Here is a 27,256-nt window from a genome sequence, read left to right as displayed (position 1 = left end):
GAGTTGTCCATTGTGGTCTGCAGTTGATTCTGTGACATATCCCGGTGTCTGGGTTAGTGCTAGGGCTGTGTCAATGGTGAGAGCGTTTCTGTGAGAAGTTTGTGCAGGGACATCCCCAAGCCTAATGCTTGGCTGATTTATGGTCTTTGTTTCTGTTTGTATAAACAAAGCTTCAAAGCTTCTTGGCTGCATCTGTGTAAGGAAAAAAGCCAGAGGACAGTGAAGAAATACTCTGATGAAGAAAAGACCTTGAGGACTGGCTACGTGACCACTGGTATCCCCTTGGGCTTTGCTGCCCAGGGAGTGCTGTGTGCTGCTGCTGGTTAGGAGGCTTTGATCTTCCATTTGGTCAAATGTGGCTGGTTTTCTGCTTGGTACCCACAGACAACTGTGTTTAATCCATTTATCAGTAATGTCCATAAGTTACTGTCCAGATAAGGAGCCTCCACATCACATTTTGCAGTTGACCCCTTTGTTCTCAGTTGTGTCATCATCTATGTAACATTCGTGCAATCAGGCAATCATTTATGCATTCATCCTTTTAAAACTGAATGCCTTCTGTATGCTGGGTGCTGTACTAGGTGCTAGAGGTAGGTGTGAAACAGAGCCAACACCAATCCTGCTGCATGAAGCTTTGACATCTACAGGTCTTTCCAAGCACAGCAGTAAGTGCACTCAACATTAACCATTCTAGTATTCTAGAAAGGAATTCCTGTGGGGAGAATTTCATCCAGTCATGTAGAAGCACATGTATTAAAGTGTTTAAAATCTCATCTGGCAGTTGTTATGTAACTCAGGCTGGACTTTACGTGTCTCTCCTTTGGGCTGCTAGGCATGGTAGGAGGGGATGCCGAAGGGAAGGGTGGGAATGCCAGACTCCTTTGGCTATACCTTTGAAGCATGGGATAAGGTGTTCATACCATCTAAATACTGGAACATGCATAGGGGCAAAGAGGGAGAGCTTGCCCCATCACCCCCTGAAGGCTTGCTGAAAATGAACTGACAAAGGGCAGGTGAATATGAAAAAAAGGCATACAAAATTTATTTTAATATGGACAACACAGGGGAATCATAGTAGAATGGTTACCCAGTAACCCAATGGGGTACAGATGCTTAAATGCCCGTCTTCGTAGGGGAGGGAAAAGGGGGGAAATATGGCTACTTGAGGGATAATAAATGATTTTGAGGGGGAAACGAGTGGGCCTAGTGCTCAGACAATGGTTAGTAAATAATTTCAATGGAAATTGAATGGGATGGAGAGCTGACAATGGTTTGGGAAGGAGTTGGCCTGGGCTCTAGGTGCGGTGTTTAATTTTCAGTCTCTTCCTCTTAATATGAATTGTAATCTTCTCTTCTCTGGTGAATGAAATGTCAGGAAAGGCAATTGTATTCCTCCTTGGCAGATCTGGCTTTTAGGTAGATAAGGGAACTTCATCTGGGAGAGACAGAGGATTAAGAGACTGTGGGGTAAGGGAGACAGGGAGCAAGGTCGGGGAAACCTTGAGACTGCTTCATGTCAAAGCACCATATTTTGGGGTAATGGTTTCTGAGTCCCAACACTTGGTACCAGAAATTGCCATTCACCTTTCCTTTGTTGATGGGGAAATTAAATTAAAATACATTGAATAATGTTAAAGTAAAACATTTTTGCAACTGAGTAAAGGTCATAATTGGGATGAAAGCTATACTTTTATCACCAGTGTAGGAAAAAAATGTCCACTTTGTTTTTGTTTCATAAGCTATGCTGTTTTCAAAATAAGGTACATTCACTCTTATGGTGATGACAATAAGGAGTAGGGATTACAATTAGTAAGCCAGCTGGTTTCCCACACATTGTCAATGTGCAGGGCTTATCCTGGTCCAAACCTGTTTCCTGGTGCTTGAGAAACACAGAATCCTGCCATGTTTTATCCCGAAGTGGTTCTTCTTAGTTCTCCTGTCCCTTGGAGACATGGCCCAAGTAAATTCCATCCGGGTCTTAGAATCCAGTTCAGAACAGCACGTTCCCTTTGGAATATCTTGCTCAATGCAGACCATCCTTGTTCAGACCAAATGACTGTTTCATCAAGTTAGATGGGTCCTCATCCCCCTCTGCCCTTCCCAATACCTTCGTTCCCTTTGTTCTTCAAATGCCAAGTGATAACATGACTGTGCCCCCAGCATTGGCCTTTGCCGGGCTCCTTGTTCGTCAATCATGTTAGGGCTGCATGGTGTTTGTCACTGTTGCACTTGATGATAGTGACTGCTCACCTTGTAGTACATAGCATGAATTGGTTCCCATGCTTTCTCATTTAGTGAAGCTCCCTTCCATTTCTTTCCTGTAGAATTACCCTTTATGACTACCAAGCCATGTGTAGAGCCAACAAGGAAAGCAGCGATGGCGCCCATAGCCTCCTGGATGTAAGTACTGTGCCATCAGTCAGAAAACAGCTGCACATTTCTGTCTTTCTCCCTGTTTGAGTATTATCTTCCTCTTTGGAGTAATCAAGTTTACCTTTTTGCAAAATCATGAACATTTTGACTTTACTCATTTAAAAAAAAAAAAAAACACTTCAGGCCGGGCGCGGCGGCTCATGCCTGTAATCCCAGCACTTTGGGAGGTCCAGGTGGCTGGATCACTTGGCGTCAGGAGTTTGAGACCAGCCTGGCCAACATGGTGAAACCCCATCTCTACTAAAAATACAAAAATTAGCCAGGCGTGGTGGCGCACACCTATAATCCCAGCTACTCAGGAGGCTGAGGCAGGAGAACTGCTTGAACCCGGGAGGAGGAGGTTGCAGTGAGCCAAGATCATGCCACTGCACTCCAGCCTGGGCAACAGAGCGAGCCTACCTCTCAAAAAAAAAAAAAAATTAAAATTTTAAAAAGCCACTGCTATTTCAACTCAGATCCAGTGATTATATGAATGAGAAATGGATCTAAAGTCTTTGATGGATTAATGCAGCAGCCCCTTGTGATGGATGGAAAAAGGGAGAAGTTTTGTTAATTCTCTCATTTGTATATAAAAGAACTTGGTTTTGTTCAATAGACTTTTCCTTTTAGTTTGTAATAGAGTTGTGAGCTTGTGCCCTAATTCCTGTTTTGATCACAGATACTCCCTCTCCCCTAATCATGCCACTGGGTTTCAGCATCGGTTTCCCTGGAGCTGATTCCTTGGTGATGTCACAGATGAGGATCAATCAGCATAGCTATTGTACCATTAGAAACTGGCTTTCAGATGGCCAGAAATTAACTGTTACCACTTACTCCCAAATTAAAAATATAATTTACAATGTGTAGACAACGTAAATTTGGCCAGCAATACCTAAAAACACAGAAAAAAACAGATATAGTGTACCTCTGGATAGTCTGTCGTATGTGTTTAAATATAACCCTTACAATGTTATTATTTTGTAAATACCAAAAATTAACCTAAAATTTTGTTTGAAACACAACGTTTAAAAGCCATTTTGGCTTTAAAATATGTATACTTTCTAATTTGCAGATGTAAGACGTTACAAGGGGATTATTTAAAAACCAGATAATTAACACGGTTCTCCTACACTGAGGAAGCAAGAAATGATTCAGAGCTGGCAAATTTGTGAGAGGCAACTAAAGAGATGAATATTTTGAAAAATACAGCTTTTTAGTGAGACTCACTGTGTCTTTCTAACCCAACTCCCCTAACCTTAGCATGAATATTTCCAGACATTAAACGTTCCCAAGATATATTTCCATCATTAGATTTAAAAGCTCAGTGGCTTTATGCTTTTAGATGATAATGTGCATTTAAATTTTTTTAATCCTGTATTTGCATAATCCCTTTGTTTACTCATATATTGAGCCAATGCCTGGCACGGAATGCCTGAGTGCCTTCCCCTGGCCTCAGAGCCAGCTGCCCCTGCTACTGCCCTCTTTCCCCTCCCCCGCAACCTCCAAAGCTTCCTTAATCCTTTTATTCACTCTCTCCTTCCCCTGACCCACATTACCCATCCCAGCAGATACAAAGACACAACATTGTCCCATAGTCTGACCACCCCGGTCTTTTTGAAAGCAAGGTGATTATTTTTCAAGCCATAAAATGTAATGGCAAAACCTCAGGACTGCAAAGTGTGGTTTCAGGAAACTGTTAAAAGTTCACATCCTTATCTGACCCTAATCCTGGCGGCCCAGAACCCTGTGATTCAAGGAATGATGTGGAAGCACTCAGTAGAATCAGAGCAAGAGATACACCAAGTCTGAAATCTGGGTGGGCTGGGAAGAGCCTCAGCGTTGTTGTTGTTGTTGTTCTGCTCATTGACTTTCTGGCTGGACTGGGAAAGTTTTGAGAATGATTGGGGGCATGTAAATTTGTTCTTGTTTCATTTAAAACTGGATAATTCCTCCATTCTCAGTTCTAGTTCTTATAATTAAAATGCTCAGAAGGTGGGATTAAGCAGCTGTAGCTGCAGAAGCAAGGATTTGGCATGCATTTCAATTCTCCGATATCTACAGGCAACCACAAAAGGTTCTGAAATTCTTCTGGACCTGACATCTGGAGCCCAGAGCCCGGGATTTGCCAGTGTCATTGCCTGTCTCTCAAGTTCACCCACCACTCACATAACTGGCATAGCTAGGTACAAAGAACCAACTGAGGGAGAGACTTGGTATTTTCCAGAATTCAGGAAATTGAATTATCCACATAGGAAATATCACAGAGTAAACAATCCAACTGCTTTTTTTAATTAAAATATTCTGAAATAAAGATTAGGCTTTCAATGCCTTCTTTTATAGAGTGAAGGGGATTTTCAGCAAGGATAAAATCACATGTTTATATGGTTATCGTTTTTTTCAAGTCCAAATATGTAAGTGTGAGAAAAGGCAGCTTAAATCCTACATAATTCATGGACAGCATTAAAATCAGGTGTATGCAATTTTTGCTCATTTTAGTGAATGACATACAGTGATGGAGAACAGAGAATCACCTTTCCAAGAGAGGCTGCCCTGTAAATTACCATTTGAAATTAGTTATATGATTCCAGCCCCCTCAGCATTAAGCTTCAAAATATTAGCCCCTAGAGGGTAAAGGTTTAAGCATCGGGTGCTGAACTTCCTTTTTCCTCCCACTGATAACCCTTGTATTAGATCAGGTTTATTTTACTTGTAAATCACATCTCACTAGAGTGGAGTTCAAAGTTTTAAAATGTTAGTTTTAGGATACAGTATCCAACAATTTTCTTTCCTTAGCTAGAAGGCCACTGTTTTTTAACATGATATCAATCTCTCTAGAAGAATAACATTGTCCTTATGTAAAGCCCTAAATTAAGCTACAAATTTTGTGTGCAATACATTGTTTTTAATGAACTGAATTCTTCTCTTCAGCCTTATAATGCCTTCCTCTCTGCAGTAAAATGGATCATGACAGAACTTGTCTTGTAAGTAAAATCTGCTGCATTTTTTGAAAAGTATTAATATTTTCATTTTTGTATCATAAAGTGATCTAAGAGATTGTGAGTCATGCTTTCAATAACCATTAGATTCCTAGTACTCTGAGATAACCTCATTGAACATCTCAAAATATTGAACACAGAGACCAAAAAATGATCTTTTATTAAGTGACTCTTGATCACTCCTTATGCTATTAGGTCATTGTTTAGCAGATTAGCAGTTTGCAATACACAACAAATTTACTTATTGTGGTTACTGTTCAATTTCACATGGATGTCTGGCTGTTTTTACTGCAGCCTGGATGTGCCATGGTCAGAAGAGTACACTGCTGTGACTGTCCACCATGCCACTTTGGCTGTCTTGGCCTGTGCAGGAATGGGTGCCTGTGAGATTGTCAGCTAGGGCTGGGGGCTTTCTCAGGTGTGATTTCATTGTTTATCCTGTAAAACTATCGTCTTGTTTGGAGGTGCTGGTTGCATCTATGACTTAGATCTAACACTTGAAATGGCACAAAGATGAAAGTCTTGACTTTTAGATTAGATATTAGACACATTACAGAAACACTGTGTCACACAAAAGGGAAGAATTTCATAGATGAACATGTAAACAAGATTGTTTAAGTTGCAGCAAACTCTCTCATTCTTATTTCCCCTGCTTAGACTCCAGTTCTGTGGGTTTGAGGCAAATTTCATGCCATTTGATGGATAGTCACTGTCCTCTTAATTTAATGCAACCTATATTAATTTAATAAAGTTTGTGAATTCAAATGGGAAGTAAATTCTCCATATACACATGAGGCAGAGAAAGAACATTAACAGATAATAGTGGGATTTTGATTGAGAGAGAACTGCTAGGAATAGTAGCCATAAGCCTGAAAAACAAATGACCCAATTTTGATCTCTCTTCATCCATTTGGAGGATAATTTATATTATTTTTGTATTCTTTACCAGCCATTGAGAAATGTTGATTTTTATGAAGTTGCATTGTGACATAATTTCATAGAAGTCTGTTCCACCTCCCTCTACACACACACACACACACACACACACACACACACACACACACACACGGAGGGGGCTTAAACAAGTTCGAGTTGCAGTATTTATTTTGAAAGCATCTTTTATTACTACAGTTCGTAGCCTTGGTAGGGGAGAATATTCTATTTGTATTTCTGAACTGAGGGAAGAGAAGCTCATTAGAAATGGGCTCTTTACTGTGGAATCAAACTAGATGATATTAAGATTGAAGAACTGGTGAACAATAACGAGAAAAGTATTTCAGCCTATACAGCAGGTTATTCCTCATCTAGGAATCTTTGAGTCTGGGTGAACCTGGCTTTGGGGATAAAATAGCCTTTCATGAGAAAGATAAACCACTGTGAAAATTTAGTGGTAACTCAACCAACTGTGTTGATATCTCCAAATTGTGATGTTCTCAAATGAGGTAAGCGATACTGAAGAATACAGAAAGTCACTGTGACATGGGCATGGATGACGAAGTAACATTGGGCTTTTCCATGATCTGTTTAGGTTCCTGGTGGAATTTAACCTCTGCAGTTGGTGGCACTCCGATATGACAGCTAAAGGTGAGCAGCAACTGGTTTCTGTTTCCCAGCTTGGAGGGATAAGCGCTGGGTTCACCGGCTACTTTTCATCAGGGATGTGCTGGCTCACAGAAAATTCCCCAGGACAAAGTCATGATTTTTCAGCTCTGTCAGCAAAAAGCCACCGTTTGTACTAAGTGCTGTGCTATCCAGTCTGACACAGAATTCCACAGGCTTCATTCAGCCCACGTTGAATGTACATCTTGACCTGTTTCCTTAGCTAAGGCTTTCAGGTCATACATTGCACAGGTAAATTCTTCAGAAAGCTCTGAATTTACCTGTGCAATGCTGAAATAGAAGGGCAATCCTCAAATAGAAGGGAGACAGACACACTACCTGTGTCTCAGGCTAAATGAATGATTAGCCATTCTATTTTTGTTTTCACAGTTACTCTCATAGAACATAAATCTGACCACATTACTCTCCCTTCTCAAATACCTTTGATGATTTGAGGAGGGTGTAATTAGTAGAGACTCTTGGAGGCATGGGATGTGGAGTTAGATCAGAATAGGTTTCAGTCCCGGCTTAGAGGTTGGCCTTGGGCATATCAGCTGATCTGTCTCCAAGGCTCAGTTTCCCTATGGTAAGCACAATGGGGAAAATAACATTTATTTATCTTAGAAAGTGAGTGTGTGTATGTGTGTGTGTGTGTGTGTGTGTGTGTGTGTTTAATGCTATGAGAAATCATATTACATGCTGACCACAGTGACTGGAACATAAGTCCTCAAAAAATAGTAGCAATACTGCATGTTCTCACGTATAAGTAAGGTAAACATTGAGTAAACATAGACACAAACAAGGGAACAACAGACACTGGGGCCTAATTGAGGTGGAGGGTGGGAGGAGGGTGAGGATGGAAAAACTACCTATCGGGTACTATGCTAACTACCAGGCTGATGAAATAATCTGTACACCAAGCCCTCAAGACATGCAATTGACCCATATAAAAAACCTGCACATGTACCCTCCACACCTAAAATAAAAGTTGGAAGGAAAATAAATAAATAAAAGAAATAGTATCCGTAATTATAACGGTGGTGACATTGTGACCATGACAATGATGATGATCGCCTACAAATCCAGTGATCCTTAATGAACACTGGCTCCAGCAGTCTGCCCCAGGCATGCCCACTCACGTGCTATTTCTCAGATACACTCTGTTCTTTCTTTTCTTCATTCATTCATGTTCATTTTCCTACTTGGGAGGCCAGGGACTAGTAGGCTTTTACCATTCTTATTATTTCTAACTATCTGTCTTTTAGAAAAGAGATTGACTAGTCACGTATCAGCATTTCCCCAGGTGCTGGATCTATTTTAATCTAACATTCCCTTTCCTTTCCCTTAAGATCCCAGTCTGTGAGGATTCCCTCAACTCCCTCAGGCAGGATGAACATTTTCTTCTTGCTCCTGCCCCAGTCAGCTCATGCGTTATCCTATCTCTTTACCATTATTGCCTCACTGTGTGTGTTTTACTCTAACCTAGAATTTTTTGACGGTAAGAGCTATGTCTTAAACATTATTCTCTCTTAACACCTAACTGGTGCTGAGCACACAGTAGGTGCTTTATCTTTGCTGATTCAATATCCTAACAAATCTTTCTGGTGCTAGGCGTGACCATTAGGGTCACTAGAGTCATGGCTTTGTAACTTACACATAGGCTCATTTTGCGGGAATCCAGGAACTCTCTCATTTCTGCTTAGAACATGAGATGGAGCAGGATCTGCTGAGTCCTGCCCCTACTGATGCCCGCATAGTTTGCTTTCTGATAACTGGGAGCCTAATCCTTGCCTGTCCAGGCTTGGCTCTGCCCTGGGAGGCTGACAGCCCAGTGGAGCAGGGCCCCTGTGCGCTGCTTTCATCCACACACGTGCACATTGGTCTGGTGACCCCCAGGGCTTGGACCCAATTCTTGCTCCTCCCTGCTGGGTTGAGTTCTGAGTGACAGTGAGTGCCCCAAATCCCACTTGTAGAAATTCAGCCTGAGGACATAAACCTAGATGGGAACAAAGGTTTCTATGATAGGATGATCATCACCAGGGAATTTATAATTGCAAATACTGGTAACTCTTTAAATGTCTAACGGTAAAGGCCGTTTTAAAATAAATTACAACCCATCCACAGAAGACAAATTATTCTGTTTCTGAAAACTTTTTGATGAAATTAAAAAATGCTCATGAAATTATAACAAAACAAGACAAAACCCAGGAAACAAAACCGTATATACACAAAAACACATAAACTGGTGGGAGGAAAGAGATTTGGAGCTAATTAGGGTCAGCAGTTGGTATGGGAAATAGGGAGTCAATAAACAAACACCAACATATGAATTAGGAAAAGAAGACTGTCATGTCCCCGAAAGGAAATTTTACCTGTAGTGTCAACTTGCTTTTGTTAAAATTGCACATGATTTGAAAAAAGAAAGATGAGGAGGAACCTACTAAATGGGCACTTGGTTATCTTTTACCACTTGCTTTTCTTATTTGACTCACTTTTCCACAATTTTACTAATAGGAGTGGAAAAAAAAATAAATGAGATTTTTTAAAAAATAAGAAAATCAATACAGCCCAGGAGAACGGGTTGCAAGTTGGTTAAATGGCTGCTCTCTCTGCGGCACCAGTGACCTGGGGACAAATCCCCTGTCCATCTGAATCAGACTGTGAGCTCTGAGAGACCAGAGCAGCTTTGGAACCTAGTAGATAGGAACCCTGGGTAGCCTTTCTCTGCTTCTTGCTTGCTGTGAGGTTCTGGGCAAGTCACTTGGTCTCTCTGGACTTTGGTTCCATTTGTCAACAGAGGAAACAATAGACGTAATGTGGCTGTGGGAGGTGAATTTAGCAATGCGTGCCAAGCCCTTGTGCAAGTACTCCATGCATGGTGGGTGGGCGCTCATGCCTTGGGTGGTGGTGGTTTTTTTTTTAACTGAAATGTCTGGTTATTTCTTAGAAGTTTGCACAGGGCTGAAGGCAGCAGGCTTGTTGTTTTCAGTGGTTTACTTGTTGGCATTCTTCTTCATACCTAGTGAAGACGTTCCCTTCTCTTCATGGCTGCTTTCACTCCCACTTCCCTCATCCTCGCCTTGACCTGTTTCCCTTCTTCGTGACCTGCCACCGCAGACATCTAGCCATACTATTATTTTGGTCCTATGGATTCTAGAGTTTTTACTGAATGCCATTAACTATGATCTTTGCCTAGAACAGGGGTTTTCAAATGCGGGCAGTTTTGCCTCCCAGGGGAATGACTGAAGACATTTTTGCTGTCATAGCATGGGGGAGGAGGGTTCTTATTAGAATCTGGTGTGTAGAGGCCAGGGATGCAGCTAAATATCCTGCAACACACCAGACAGCCCCCATAACAAAGAAATACCCCACTCAAAATATCGATAGTGCCACTGTTGAGAAACCCTGGCCTAGACCGAGGGGTGCAGAGTAGGGGACAGTGACTAAGGGAGCAGGGTATGGTCTCTGCAACCCATGACGTTGAGAGATACTTGTGAAGGCTCCCCTTCTGCAATTTCACCACCCCCACCCCAGCTGGACCAAAAGTGGTCCAATTTTTAGCTGAAAGGAATAATATGGTGCTACAGTTCTCTATTTTCTGTCTTAAGGAGCTTTGTAGAAAGGACCCCAAATAGATCATTTTAGCTTGTCCTGTGACTCCACTGCCAGACGGTGAGACCTCCTTTCCACAGACTACAGAGAGACCTTGTCACATGATTGCATCATTGATGCATGGTGTGCGGATACGTAAGTGCTTTGCCATTTCCAAAGAGCTGGCACATAGATTATCTTCAGATCTGTTCAACATACCCGAGAGGTGGGGACTGCTAGAATTTGCCGCCCAGCCTCTCTGAAGCACCTAAGTCAGACAGCTAAGAGGCAGTGGACTCAGACCTAAGCCAAGACCTCCCTCAGCTAATGATAGCAGCAAGAGCCGCAGCTACTGCACTGGAATTGTCTCATTCCAGCCGACAGCCCTCTGCTGGGCATCAGTATGACTTTTTCCATTTTATGGATGAAGAAAAGAAAACAAGCAAAGGTGAATTCATTCATCCACAGGGTTGCTGTCATTGGGATATCTATTAAATGTAAATATAAATCCCAGACCCGGCGTAAGGAGGGAAATGTTCCAGGCACCATATGCTATTGGCTTGCAAGGTTTCTTCATTCTAAATTTACCATTCCCTCACTAGATAAAGACCCTGCGCTGAGACATAAATCTTTGTTTTAGCTAAAAATGGAATCCATAATTACACTGTTTATCTGCTCCATTTCCTTAATGAAGGGGACTGTGGAAGCCCATTTCTGCTTGATTATCACAAAGGTATCATTTTGGTGAAGTTGCACAAAGAGAACAGAGCTTGCTGGCACCCGGTTGTGAACAGGGATGCATTCACAGAAACAAAAGAAGAGGAAGGCTTTTCAAATGGCAAATCTATTCATTCCCAATTGTCTGCACATAATTACTGTGAACCCAAGTCAGTGTTTCTCATCAGGGACATTTGTTGCTAAGGGAAAATTAAAGAAATTCAATTGTGCGGATGCTCCCTTGGGTGCTTCATTGTGAGTGGGTCATAGGTCATGGTGACATCCGCGTAACTGGGATAGGAGGCACAGCAGTGTGGGCTCCAGGATGTGAGGGCCAGGCTCGCATCTGGACCCCGTCACTCACTGCAGTGTGACCTTGGGCAAGTGTCTTCATTTCTGAGCTTTAGTTTCTTCATCTGCAAAATGGGACAGTAGCAAGGGCTTGCTTATTCTGTGATGATGAGGATTCTTCCCATGCTAAGGGCCTGGCACAGGGTTTGGCATGTAGTAAGTGCATAATGAAGATTGATGGTGAAGGTGGTGGTGGTTTGCTGTGTGAGTTAATGATGATTGTGGTGAGTCACTCTCTGTGGGACCCATGGCAGGCAGTGTCTGCTTCTGGAACCTCATTTTTCCCTTCTGGAAAAAGAAGGAATCAGCCAAACTGAGCTCAGTGATCCTTGAATACCTACAGCTTTGTAAGATGTGAGTTCGGAATGCCTAAGAGTTAAAACAGTATCCAATAGGGCCAGGCACGGTGGCTCATGCCTGTAATCCCAGCACTTTGGGAAGCCAAGGTGGGCAGACCACTGAGGCCAGGAGTTTGAGACTAGCCTGGCCAACATGGTGAAACCCCCATCTCTACTAAAAATACAAAAATAAAAACTAGCCAAGCATGATGGTGCATGCCTGTAATCCCAGCTACTTGGGAGGCTAAGGCAGGAGAATCGTTTGAACCCAGGAGGCAGAGGTTGCAGTGAGCCGAGATCACACCACTGTACTCCAGACTGGGTGACAGAGTGAGACTGTGTCTCCAACACAATGACAAAAACAGTATCCAGTAGATTGCAAGCAGCCTCAGTTATTGGTTTGAAATTCCATAGATAAATAGTAGTGACTGCACATATATGTGGTGTTTTCCATAGCAATCTAGACAAAGTAAGTTCTAGCCATGTTATTTAAATTAAATGTGGCCATAGCTTTATACGATAATTCACGTTTCCCAAAAGCACATCAAGCAACTTCCAGCCAATAGTGGTGCTGCAAATAGACCCAACGGTTTATCACTATGTCAGCGTGGAGTGCCCTACAATTGTCAAAGGAAAAAGAATTTCATCTCCAGAAAGGATTAGAGCCAAATGAGTCTCACCATTGAGAGTACTGGACTCATTCCATTGTAACTGGGCCCAGACAATTAGAATTAGAGATGGTGCAATTATCAGGCTTATTCAAATCACGTGTGCTGCCTATCTCAGCCTGACCCAAAGACCTTTCTTTTTTTTTTTCATTGGCCAAACTTCACAGAGCAGTTAAACATATACATGCTGGAGCCAGACAGCCCAAGGTCAAATTTTGGTTCTGCCACATACTCAGTGGATGAATTTGGGCAATTTACCCTCATTCTTTTTCCTCCATTCACCATCTGCAAAACAGATAACAACTGTTCATACCTCATAGTTTATTTTTTAATTTTGTCATGTTTTACTGTTAAATAAATTAATTCATATTAAGCAGGACAGCATCTGGAACGCAGCAATTTCTTCATAAATGTAGCTGTTATGCCATCATTAGGTTTTTATATTCCGTCTGCATGCTTGTGCCGCATCCACTTATAACCTAAGCTATTGTATACTTAAATCTTTATTTCATGTCAAGGGACTCACTTTTTGAAATTCTAATAATTTAAATATGAAAAGAAAGTTTTATAAACTGAAAACCAGAATGACTTGCCATACAGAGAAATCTGTTGTAAAAATCAGAACCATGAAAATAAAAAGTGTTACCAAATTGTAGCCAGATCCTATGAGCTTTGTGTTTGGCCTCTTCGGCTTAAAAGGAGAGGAGAGCAAATGAAAGAAAGAAGTGAAAAAGATAGAAAGGTGGTAGAAACTCCCTACTATCAAACAAAGATGTCCTTCTTACAAAACAGAGGCACCGAAAAAGATTTGGGAAGAGAATGATGTTTCCACCACGTGCCTCTTCTGTGTTGTTACTGTTGGGCCTGGAGCACCTAAAATTCACCTTACCCTCCACCTGAAAGGCAAGAAAGAAATGTGTCATAAGGGACAGAGGTTCTCACATTTTTTGGTCCATTTTATTCTATTTTATTTGTTTGAAAACACTACTCAAGAGAGTCATTCTTGTATTCAGCAGGCATTTAATGTTCCCTCCAATGAGCTAGCATCTTGGGGACAGAGGGACAGTGTCTGAAACCTGGCCTTTCTGGAGAATGACTACCAGCACCATACAATCAGTGTAGTCAGGAGTCAGAGAGGCAGCCATTTGCTTGCCTTTTCTACCAAAAAGCGATGGTTCAAAAAGCCTGACTCCATGAAATAGCACGAGTGCATCAGGAGTTACGGTGGTAGTAAAAACATACACTTAAGCAGCACTCACAGCATGCAGCTACTGTCCGTCTAATTCATTTGATTCTCAAATAACCACACAAGCTTGGTACTGCTATTCCCATTTAGCAGATGAGGACACTAAGGTGTAAAACGGTTAAAAGCTTACCTGCTGTCACATAGCAGTGGCAGGATTCACTGCCTGGAATTGGTGCTTTTAGCTACTACTTAACTAGCCAGCCTCTGGCCTGTGGATGGTAACATTTGCTAATGACTAGCATTTCATGAAGGCTGTGTGTATGCATGTAGGTGGGCAAAAGTGCATGCAGGCTTCACTCTGCTAAGAGCTATACATGCTTTTGTTCATTTATTCCTCAGAACGATCCTGTGAGGTTACTATAGACATTTCCCCTTAATGTCAGTGACCAGTTACTGAAAATTCTATATTCTGACTAAAAGAGCTGATGAAGAGTCTACTTCCTTTTGTTTTAAATAGCAAAGATTACAATGCATTGTGCTCCAACCCCAAACCCCCAACCAATTTCCTCAAAATAATTAAACCTCAATGAAAAGCCTCCATATAAGAAACCATCATGCTAGGATACTACAAATGCTTAGAATCGTTTCCTGATCACCCCACAAGTGCTTGGTTGTTACTCAGCAGTTGTTTTGCGTGCAGTAGCACTGACGGCTTGTCTAGTGCCAGCAGCATCCCACATGGACAGTGGACAAAATATCTCCCCGTAGTTCTGCCCACCAACCAGTTATATTTGGAATGTAACATGAGAGTTTGTTCACACATAGTTTTGTTAAAATCCCATTGAAGTTTGGAATTGAAATGTAAATAAGATATGTTTTTTTCTACAAAAACAATAGCTGAAGGCTTTGTACAAACTTTGGTATTGGAAATCTATACGCATTCTCTTGGGGAAATGTTAACAAGTAGACCTCCTGTGAAGAGTACCTGTGCTACTAGCATCCCCATTTTACAGGTGAGAACAGTGAGGATTCGCTAGAAGTAGCAGAGCAGGGATTCGTACTCCAAACTTCTCTTACTTCAGAGCCTTCACCCTTAACCACTATGCTATAGTGTCTATCATTATTGTCATCATTATAATGTCAAAATGGCTTCATTAGAATGCTACTGTTATCTTTGTTGTTGTTGTTGCTATTATTATCATTATTTGACATTTACTTAACACTCATTATGTTCCAGTTACTGTACTAAGTACTCAACATACATTGTTTTATTTACTTCTCACATCAACCTCTGATAGAACTTTATTATCCTCAGTTTACAAATAAGAAAATTGAGATCTAGTGAGGTTTTGGATCTTGCCCACTGCACAATCAACTGCCAAGCCTCTACCGAGCGCCTACTATGTGCTCATCCACATACCAGGGTTATTTAGTGCTTTCAAATTGACATGGTGTATTATTGCACAAAGAGCTTCATAATAGTAGGATTTGGTTCATGGCTGTGCTTCAAAGACATTACGTATTTTACTATTTCATATTTCAATTTTCCTTCTATAATAAAACCATGCAATTGTATCATGACCTTTGTCTCACCCTAAATAATATGGTATAACTTATATTTTATACATTTAGTCAGATGTACATATGTGTTGTTGCTAAGTTTGAGTAAGTCTGAGGTCAGAGACCTGGTGACTGATGTTGTCCCCGAAAGTAGAATTCTTGTGATGCATAAATGATAGCTGATCAAGCCAACACAACTGTTGGAGGAATTATAGCTTATAGAGTTGCTTGGCAGATGAAATCACTTGACTAATTAGAAAATAATGCATTATGCTGTGCTAGAAAAATCACAGAGCAGCAGAAGCGGAACTGTGTTCTGGGTTGCTGTGGGCTGCCAGTCACAATTTTGAGCCTGTGCCTTGCATTCTTTACCTTTTTTTCCCCCCATATCCCTACAGCCCAGAAATTGAAACAGACCCTGGAGCCTTGTGATACTGAATATCCAGCATTTGTCTCTGAGCGCACCATCAAGGAGACTACAGGGAATATTGCTTGTGAAGACTGCTCCAAGTAAGCCATGCCCCCCACCCTCTAACCCCCTACACCTTTCTGCTCAGCACAGAACTTTTCCAGATGGGTCTGTGTGACTTGCAGGCACAGTTACACCAATAGAAAACATGGCTGCCCTCTTGTGTAAGGAAGTATTTCTATCAGTTTGGAAGAAACACCACTTGGCTTTATAAGATATTCTAGACACTGGGAAGCATTCAGAATGCATGAAAATACATCCTGCAGTACAGGAGATTTGTAGGTCAGTTTGTTCATGTTTTGAGAAAGTCCTAATTGGTGCTTTCTCAACTGACGGTTGGCAGTTTGAACTGTGTGTTCAAGAATGTCCTTACGTATCTTTACTGAAGGCACAAGCCTTCAGGATTTACCCAAACCTGATAAATTGGAAATGTTTCTTGGTGGTTGAGTATGCATTTCCCTGATTGCTAATGAGGTTGAGCCTCTTTTAATGGTTTTATTGGTTGTTTGGGGTTTCTGACCTCTTTATTTCAATTGGGCAGTTCCCGTCTGGGTGATTGGATCTACTCTTATTGATTTGGGTGTTCTTTCTCTTTCGGATACTATTTCTTTACAGTCGTATGCATTGTATGTGGGTCTTCCTATTCTACAGTTTGACTCTTTACAGATGACTTTTTTTTTTTTTTTTTTTTTTTTTTTTAAGAGATGGGTATCTTACTATGTTGCCTGGGCTGGTCTCAAACTCCTGGGCTCAAGCAATCCTTCTTTCTCAGCCTCCCAAGTAGCTGGGACTACAGGCACACAATGCATAGAAATTTTCTTTCTTTCTTTTTTTAATAAGTCTAGTCATGGGCTGAGTTCCCATCTATATGCAGATCTGTTTCCAGATCTTATGGTTTGTTAATACCTATATATCAATACCATATCTCTTTAATTATTATAGCTTTATAATATGACTTGGTATTTAAGAGAACAAGCTCCTTTCCTTATTCTTCTTCTAAGTTTTCTTAATTATTCTTGGCTCTTTACTCTTGCATACTAATTTTGGAACTAGCTTGTTAATTTCCATGAATTCTGATAGAGTTTTGATTAAAATTTCTGTAAGTGATAGATCAATTTAAAGATAATTGCTATTTTTTATAATAAACTAAATATATGTCTTTAGTTATATGCCTTTTCTATGCCTTTTAATACAATTTTATAACTTTAATATCTATACCTACACACCCCATAGTTTTTCTTTTATCATAAATAGTATATATTTAAAACTACTTTTCTAATTTGTAATAACTAGTATATGAACATATCACTGATTTCTTTTTTGTATATTGAATATTGTATCCAACACACTGCTGAATGCTCTTTGAGATCGACTTGTTTGTGTATGGATGCTCTTGGACTTTTTGCATAGACAGTAATATCATTTGTGAAACGTTTTCTTTCTAATCTCCATACTTAATTATTGTTTTCTGTTTTATTGCACTATACTTCTGACACGTCGTTAAACAGAAGCAATGAGATTAGGCAACCATGTCTCATTCCTGATTTAAAGGAAGTGCCTCCAGTAATTACATGTTAAATATGTTTGCTAAAGGACTTTTTTATTGTCATAAAATATAAAGAATATAAAATTTACCATTTAACCATTTTAAAGTGTATAATTCAGGAGCATTAAGTACATTCACAATGTTGTGCAACCATCACTATTAATTCCATAGTTGCTGTAGATTTTTGGTAGTAACAATTTGTGAGGCTAAAGAAAACTTTTGTAAGAGTTTTTGTTGCCATTGTTATTGTTGAAATCTAAATTGATATTGAATTTTATGAGAAAATTCAACATCCATTACAAAAAAATTTTCCTTAATTTGTTAACATGTTGTTACATTAATATTTTTAAAATTTTAAATCATGAAATATATGTATATACATATAAAATACTTCTAAGTTTTCTTGGTTATTCTTGACTCTACTCTTGCATACTAATTTTGGAATTAGCTTATTAATTTCCATGAGTTCTGATAGGGTTTTTATATGTATAATATATGTATTATATGTACATATCATATGTATGTATTGTTTGTGTACTTCATGATATCTATAATCATGTATATTTCGTGATTCTATTTTCATAAAATATATAATACATATGTATATGTATTATACATAATCAATGTAGTATATATTACATATGTATAGTATGTATATATTACATACTTTATATGTAGTATATATTATATATTAATAGTATATAGAATGTCTAATGTGAAAATATACTTGCTTTTTCAGGATGGACTTCATTGTCATAAACAGGCCAGGCATGGTGGCTCACGCCTGTAATCTCAGCACTTTGGGAGGCCAAGGCGGGTGTATCACCTGAGGTCAGGAGTTCGAGACCAGCCTGGCCAACATGGTGAAAGCCCGCCTCTACTAAAAAATACAAAAATTAGCCAGGCATGGTGGCGGGCACCTGTAATCCCAGCTACTCGGGAGATTGAGACAAGAGAATTGCTTGAACTCAGGAGGTGGAGGTTGCAATGAGCCAATATCTCGGCACTGCACTCCAGCCCCGCAACAGAGCTAGATTCCGTCTCAAAAAGAAGAAAAAAGTAATAATATATCACACATATTGCAGGATTCAATTTACTTACACCGTGAACTTTTTGTTTTTATGCTCAAAAAGGAGAGTGGCGATACTTTTTCTTCCTTGCACTGTCATTTGGCTTTCCTATTAAGGTCATTTTATTGCCACAAAATTACTTACAGTTTCCCTCTTTCTGTAATATCTGTAGCATTTAACATAAGATGGAATCCAGTATCTGTTTCTTGAAGGTTTGGTAAAACTTATAAAACTATTAGTGACTAGTGGGATTTGTATGTGTGTGTTTTTTCGTGTGTGTATAAATTTACAACTATGAAATTAGTTTCTTTTGTGGTTAGATATTTCTGGATTTTCTTTTTCCTTTTGAAATGGTTTTGGTGATTATATTTCTTAGAAAACTGCCTATTTCATCTCATTTTTCAAGGTTATTGCAGGCATTGTTGATAGTGTTTTCTTTTGATTAAAAATATTACTGTGTTTGTGATTTTGCCCCCTTTTAAAGTTTTTAATTGATCCTCCCTCTTGCTCCCTTTCCTCTTGCCTCCTTCCCTCTCTCTCTCCCTTTCCATACTGCCAGAGATGTGTTTTATGTTTCTTCTATGATTCTTGAGTTTACATTTTTTTTATTTTCTAACATTTTGTCTTTGATGCTTAGCTTTTCAGGTTCATTTTATATGTATATAGATATACATATAAGCATATATATATGTCTAGGTATACATTTCTCTGTGCATTCCAGTGCATCTCTAAATTTAATATATATATATATATATATATATATATATATCGCCTTCATTCTTATTCATCTCTAACAAGTTTCTAATTTTTACCATTTTTTGATCTGTAAATGCTTAAATCGTGTTTTAAAATGTCCAAATATATGGGAGTTGAGGCCATCCTTTTTATTACTGAAGTCTAATTAAATGGCCTTGTGGTCTGTATAACGCATCTATTTTAGTATTTGTGGAAACTTGCTTTGTATTTCCAGTCCTTGTCCATATGTTCTTTGAAAGCAAGTTACATTCTCTAATAGCTGGGTACAGGGATCAATGTGTGTCCTTTGGACGAAGTATACAAATTGTGTTTCAAACCTACCTTTATTTTCAGTCTATTTTAGATGTCAGTTAATCTCTCACCAGGCTTATGGACGTTTTTGTGCCATTCAGTTCATTTTGCTTTCTGTATTTTGAAGTTATGTTACCATGGACATCCCTGTTCATGATTAGTATAGCTGCCTAAGAAATCATTCCTGTTATCACTATGTAATAACCCTCTTTATACATGAAAGTACTTTATGCCCTAATGTCTATTTGGTTTGCTAATAGCAGAGGTACACTAGCTCTATTTTGGTAACGCTTGCTAGCCGTATTTTCCCCTTTCCCTCCATTTTCAACCCTTTTTCGTCATTTTGCACTAGGATTTTGTTTTATAAACAGAATATAGCTGGATTTGAAGTTTTTATTATTTCTATTATCTGATAGTTTAATCTTTTAAAATTTATGGTGCTTACCAATAAGTTTGGAGTATTTCTACCATCATTTTATATGCTCTGTATTCCTCATGTTTTTTCTTTGTTCCTTTCTTCCTTCTTTCTTTCCTTCCTTCCTTCCTTTTTTCCTTCTTTCCTTCCTTCCCTCCCTCCCTCCCTTCCTCCTTCTTTCCCTCCTTCCTTCCTCTCTCTCTCTCTTCTTTTCTTCCTTTCTTTCCCTTCTGTTGGATTGATTGGGTTTTCTCTATTCCTTTTTTTTTCACACTCTATGTAAAGTACACACTATTCCTTTAGTAGTTGCCCTTTGCCTTTTTAACATGTTTCAATTGGTGAGGATTTCCTCTCTTCCTCCAGAACAAACAAAAACTTACATTTTATTAAGTTGGATTACCTCCCATCTCTTTCATATAATATTTTCTAACCTTCTAGTTCTACTGTGTTTTTAACCCATGAAATAATTATTACTATTGTTGCTGCCTATGGTAAATAACATGTTTACCTGCATTTTTTATATGTTTATAGTTACTCTTTGATTTAAAAAAAATTGCTTTTTGTTTTACAGTACTTCAGAAGTTTTTCCAAGAATGATCTGAGAGTGAGAGTGATAAATTGTCTCATTCTTTGTCTAAAATCCCAAATTTAGTATGTACTCAACAGTGATGATTTCTCTCCATAACATCAAAATTAAAATATTTTGAAGATATTCCATTGTCTTCTCACTTTTAGCCTTGTACCTTTGTAGGTAGTCTGACCTCTCCCCGTTTTCTGATGGCTTTTACAGTGTTCAGTCTCTCTCGAATGTTCTGAGGTTTCATTGAAGTGATTCCATTTATAAATTCATTTCTATTTTTTATGTGCTTTATTCTGGATAATTTCTTTAAACTCATATTCCAGTTCACTAATTTCCTTTTGATCCTGTCTGGTCTGCTGCTTAAACAATCTTTTGAGCTTTTTATTTCTAGACATTTCATTTGCTTCTCTTAAAAATATATGTTTTCTTTTATACAGTCTTATTCTTAGGTTCTGTGTACCAAATTATAAAAACCTTTTAAGATTGTTCTAATAGTTTAAATTTTAGGAGTATCAATCCTCTTTTTTCTTCTATCTGTGTTTTTCCATGTTAGATTATTGGCTCATGTATTTTGTCATTTTTAACTGTGAATTGATCTTTACTATTAAATATTATTTCTCTGGTAACAGAATAGAATTTGAGTTTCTCTTCACAATATATTTGCATTTTGGCTTCTATCATGTATCCTATTAGTAAAGACTGCCTGGGAATAATTGTTATGTAAGTTTTTTATATTTAGGAATTTCTGTACCATATAATTAGAATACATATTTTTCCTAAGCAGCATGTAGTTTAGGCTTGAAGTTTGATTTCTCATGGGCAATATTGGTTTTCCTATTCAGAGTCTCAGAGAGTGCCAGGTTATCCATTTTTTACACTTAGCAGTAAATTTACAAGTTAGCTTTAAGTGTCTTCTCTTGTAAGATCTTTTGTATTTAAACATGTTTGTTTTGTTTTACTATTTCATCTAGTGTGTCTGAGTGTTTAGAGCAGGATGGCTTCCACATTTGCCCTGTCTACCATGTTATAGTTTATTTTTCTGACTGGGGGCATTCTAGATCCACCACAAGAAAGTACTGAAGTGTGCGGTTCAATGCGGGAGCCTTGGAAGCTATGGGTTCAGAATGTGAGTTCTGACTTCACTGATTATTAACTCTGTGACCTTGAACAAAAACCTTAACTCCATGAAGTTCTGCTTATTCCTGGGTGATTTGAGGGATTATAATAGTAAGCATATCATGGCTTGTTACAGGAGTTAAAGTGAGAATATGTGTGTTGTGAATTTAGCATAATGCCTGAATCAGATTAAGTGCTCAGTAAACAGTCACATGTAACATGTGCATAAGGCTATGGTCTGAATGTTGGTGTCCCCCCAAAATCTACTTGTTGGAACCTAATCCCCAATGTGATAGTATTAAGAAGTGAGGCCTTTAGGAGATGATTAGATCATGAGGTCTCTGCCCTTACGAAAGGTATTAGTGCCCTTATAAAATAAGTTTGAGGGAGTCTGTTTGACCTTCCATCATGTAAAGACACAGCTAAAAGGTGTTATCATTGAGGCAGAAAACAAGCCCTCACTAAACACTAAGTCTGCTGGTGTCTTGATCTTGGGATTCCGAGCCTCCAAAAATGTGAGCAATAAATTTCTGTTGTTTATAAATTACCCACTCTGAGATATTTTGTTATAGCAGCCTAAATAGATGGAAACACATAACACCAAATATATAAAAAGTTTTTAACACCTGTAAACCATTCTGCTGAAATGTGAATATTTCTTTCCACAGTCTAATGTTATTTCACTACTGTAGAATTCCCTGTATAAAAAGGTGTAACATATATGTCTCAGATATGATCACAGGCCATGTGGGATGGAAGGGTTGTTGACAATTCATGACTCTATGGTTTTGTGAGGTAAATGCCACTGGTTTTATAATGATTGAGATCCTTTTTGACCAAATGCGTACTATACCCTCAGTCATCATAACTACAAACTCTGTGAGGTGGCCAGTATCTCTTAGTGAAGATAGGCACAATCATATTTAGTAGAGCAAGTTAGGGTTCTTATTTCTATTCTAAGTGAGAAAACCAATAGAACTAAGATAGGACATCGCTAGAGCAAGCAGTATTTTTCCTTATTAGAAATCATAATTAGAAAATAAAGAAATAGATGCAGTTGGATTAAAGAAAATGACCTAAATATTTCAAACTAAAGAAATAACTACCTTTCATTCAGTAGGAATAGGAGGTCATCGCATTCCTGCTGTGGTCTAGAAACTGTGCTGGTGCTTTGGGAAATGCCAATATGAATAAGATACAAAGGTGAAGGCTGGGCACGGTGGCTCACACCTGTAATCCCAGCACTTTGGGAGGCTGAGGCAGGCATATCATTTGAGGTCAGGAGTTCGAGCCCAGCCTGGCCAATATGGTGAAACTCTGTCTCTACTAAAAATACAAAAATTAGCCGGGCAGGGTGGTATGCGCCTATGATCCCAGCTGCTACTTGGGAGCTGAGGCACAAGAATTGCTTGAACCCAGGAGGCGGAGGTTGCAGTGAGCCAAGATTGCACCACTGCACTCCAGCCTGGACCACAGAATGAGACTCTATCTCAAAAAAAAAAAAAAAAAAAAAAAAAGCATAGTTAAAACTGAAGAGATTTATATCAGTCATGGCTAGTCTGTTTCAGCTAATACCATGCTGGGTTGAAGACTCACAGGAGATTGGGTAGTAAGTGGAGTAAAGCTTTGCACAGTGTGCTAGCAGCAGTGAAAAGACACTGTAGGCATTGGAGGATTTTCCTTTCCAAGCTTTATTTCAAGACCACCACCTGGCAGCTCAGTCATACACTGCAGAAGCAGAACAATAAAGCCCCAGGAGTCTGGGTGGGGACAGAAATGGGGACTTGGGCTTTTTCTTTTTTTTTTTTTTTTTTAGTAGACATTTGATTGAAGCATAACACCTACAGAAAAGTGTCCAAACTGTAAGTTTGCAGCTTGATTAATTTGCACAAAGTGAATATTCCTGCATAACCAGCACCCTGGTTAGGAAGTGAAATAACATTACAAGCTCCTCAGAAGCACCGACCCCCACACCTGCCCTCCTCTAAGAGTAACCTCACTGACCACAGGATAACCACTCTCTTGATTTCTAACATCATGGAATGGTTTAGCCTGTTTCTTATTGCTGACTTGTGAGATGGCAATTTGGTAGGTAAGATATGAGGGCTGATTTATTAATGATCTTGAAGGAGGTCTCTAAGGAATTCACTCAGAAAACAAATTAGGGTCATAGGAAGAAAATGTGAAGATAACTCAGGACTTGAGTAAACATTTCTTGATCATCTGCTTGCATCCCAGACACTGGGCTGCACTTTGTGGAGACAGTGGTGAATGAGACACACAAAATTCTTGTCTTCATGGAGTTTGCAGATGAGTAACCAGGCAATGCCAATACTCCATGGTTAGTGCCATGATTGGAGAGTAAATGTTACACAGGGTCACAGAAGGAAGGCTTAGGTGGTCAAGAAAAGCTTCCTGGAAGAAATAGCACCTAACACAATACCACCAGCGTGAGGAGAAGTTGGGTTTGCACACCCAGGCAGAGAGAAGAGCATTGTGGAGATGAGAGAAATTGTGGTTTGGTTAACACATTTTTAGAAGTTCCAGGAAGCTGAATAGAGAATTGTGGGTGAGGAGAGATGACAGAGGGGACAAGGGCTGATCAAGGCCTAGGGCTTGTTGCCCTTTTGATCCTGTCCAAGAGAACTAGTCCTTTGAAGGACTTCAAATGCTAACTACCCTGACACCGGTATAGAACCACTGAAAGGTTTTAAGGAAAAGAGTAAAAATGATCAGATTCTAGATGACGGGAAAAATGACATGGTGGCCTCTTGAAACAGAAACTCCTCATTCAGACAGCCATTTGCTACCCCTTTGTCCCTTCCTTCTCTCTCACCGCTAAGTTCTCATGCACACACACACACACACACACACACACACACACACACACACGCACACACTGGTCCTAACAGAGCAAACAACTCACTTGTTCTCTTCCTCCTCCTCTTCTTTTTAGAGATTAGAAATTGACAGATCACTGGGGTAGCTAGTTGGATGAGAAATCAATGTAATACTGCTTTTATTCCTAATCCAAAAATCTTTGTGAAGCTTTATTATAGAATTGTGATTTAATGTTTATACAATATAAAAAAGGTCCCATAAACAGTTTCGTTGAGTGCTTTTGAAGAGTGGAAACCTTTTATTCTTGTCTTTTGCATATTCTTTTCTCTTTATCCCTCCTTGCTCCATTTTATGAAATACAGTTTATTAGAAGATATATTTGAGTATTTATCAAAGTATTTATGAAGCTATTGTTTGGCATTTTCTATGAGCTTTGTATTCTCAGAATGCAATATATTAAGGAGGAAAATAATGTTATTTGATTTTTGTTGTCTTTCTCTTCTTGGTGACCCATAGATGTACAATGGCCAGCACGATTGGTGGCATCCAGAAAGCTGAATCTGTACCTCTGCTTTACATCTAATTCGCATAGAAATTTATCAACCTTTCCCTGGAAAGAATGAGATTTTTCAGGTCTAGTTCTCTAAGACAGTTACTAATTTTTGACCAACTTTGTAGGTAACTTCAGGTCAGGGGCAATGACATTCAAAAATAACACAATTCTGCAGTGTTTGGCCAGGAGTGCGCTGGAAATTGAGTTTGGTGAAAATTATAGTATTTCAGAAATTACGCAGTAAGATCTTTTTCATGGGAAAACATCTCGCCTTCCGCAATGGAACATACAGAACCGTGTCCATTACAAACTAGTCTCAAGGCAGCGATTACTTTCCTCCACAAGCAATGGCAAACCATAGAGCAACAATCCCAAAGAACTGAGCACTTCCCACGGGAACAGGCTTCAGCTGCAGTTTGCCTTTGGACTGTCATTAACAATCTGCCCATCTCTTAGAAGAGATCCGTTGACCCTGGTGTGTAAACATTTTGCTAGAACTAAGTAAATCATGTCAGGTGGTTCTACCCATATAGCAGAAGTCCTTTCAGTCTTCAAAAGTCTTCGAAGAACAAAGTTGAGCTGCATCCTACTCCATTTCTGTGTCCTGTTTCCAGAATCATTAGATGGTTTTGTATGGAAAATACATCAAGAGGTGACTCAGTTGCTCTAAATAGAAACCTTCAAATTGGCAACTCCAAAAGTGGACATCTGTATGTCTATAGCATAGACAGATCTATTATAACATACAGGGACAGTATGTAGTGTTTTTAAAGGGATTTTCAAAAATATAGGGTTTATTAAGAATGCAGGAGCCTAAAAGAAAATAGGAATTTACATAAGAATGTCATTAGGGTTGGTGGTTTGGCTGCTCTAACCAATAATTTTTGTCATCCAATACCCCACTGATTATTAAATTAATCTGTTATTCAAACAGCAATCGAAAACAACTCAGCCCATATTTTCTGGGCATTTGTGACTGTCAACAAGTTGGACAAAACTGGGATCTAAAAAGGATGTAATGTTTTACTATTTTCCAGTATGTTTCTTTCCTTCTTGATTGCCCAGCCCCCTTTGCCAAGAAAGAGATTCACAAAGATTTGCTTAGAATCAATTGCAAAATAAATAGTTAGAACCAGTTAAGAAAAATAATTAACCAAAAATAAAACTTCAAACACATGTAACATTTTCATTTCAACATTTCAGTGTTGGCAAAATATTAATTTCTAAGGTAAATTAGATTTTTGTTTTTGTTTTTTATTGTGTGCTTTTTTAGTTAGTATCACTCATCACTTCTCATAAAAATTATATTGCCATCGGTTTCACTTTGAGATCTGTACACAAGCTTTGCTCATCTTCCTGGAAGCCCCAAAAGCTGTGGCTACAGTTTTCTTCTCTCATCGATTCTCCCCATGCACCTTTCATTTATCCGCTAAGCTGAAAGAAAGTAATTGGTCTCGAAGCTGTGTTGACATGTTTCGTGGGCTACAGTTCAGAAAACTATAGTTCAGGGATTCCATTTTCCAACTAACGACTCCAATTTCCTGTTGAGGTCTCAAGCTGGGTGGGCGATTTACCACAAGTCTTTAGACTGTTCTCAGTGAGTGCCCTGCAGGTGTTTCTACCAAGTGAGGCTTCTGGAAATGACCTGAATAATGGATCCATTGCACAATAGGGACACAACATTTTCCTTAAGTAAAGGCTAAGAAGGTGGCCTCTGGGACTGAACTATGGTCTGGGCTACCACACTTACTAGTGCAAAGATCTTAACACATTATTTAAATGCCCTAACCCTCACTTTGCTCATCTCCAAGAGGGCTATAAGCATAGTCCATGCCTCTTAGGATCTATGTGTGGGTTTAAGAAAAGATGTGTTACTTTCATACTTAGCACAGTGCCTAGTGCAGAATAAATGCTTCATAAATGGAAGACATTTTTATGGAGCACAGTCCACAAACCCATCTGTGTTGACAGGGATGCAGGAAAACCACAGGACTCCTTACTCGAGATTTCTCAGCCTTGAAGGTAAAACTAATAGTTTCAGTCAGGAAAAGTAGATGGTGAGGTTTCTTTTTGCTCTGATGAGACTGTCCTAGACAAAATAGCTCTTGGATTTTTGCCATTTCCTGGGTCTGCTTGAGCTCTTGGTTGACAAGAAATTTGGAATTCTGGATCTGGGAATACACATACTCAACAGTGACCAG

At 39.2% G+C, this 27,256-nt stretch overlaps 1 protein-coding gene across 1 annotated transcript in view; it reads left to right on the top strand.

The window, feature by feature from the left end:
- The window catches only part of CACNA2D3 (calcium voltage-gated channel auxiliary subunit alpha2delta 3), a 961,034-nt gene that overhangs the window by 888,813 nt on the left and 44,965 nt on the right, over positions 1–27,256 (top strand). The window contains 4 exon segments of the mRNA XM_058443425.1: positions 2,325–2,400; positions 5,341–5,393; positions 6,937–6,992; positions 15,817–15,928. Of these exon segments, the coding sequence (XP_058299408.1) occupies positions 2,325–2,400; positions 5,341–5,393; positions 6,937–6,992; positions 15,817–15,928 (297 nt within the window).

Source organism: Hylobates moloch, unplaced genomic scaffold, assembly GCF_009828535.3.
Source record: "Hylobates moloch isolate HMO894 unplaced genomic scaffold, HMol_V3 SCAFFOLD_8, whole genome shotgun sequence".
Taxonomy (NCBI): Eukaryota; Metazoa; Chordata; class Mammalia; order Primates; family Hylobatidae; genus Hylobates; species Hylobates moloch.
This window is presented reverse-complemented; position numbering and strand designations above follow the sequence as displayed.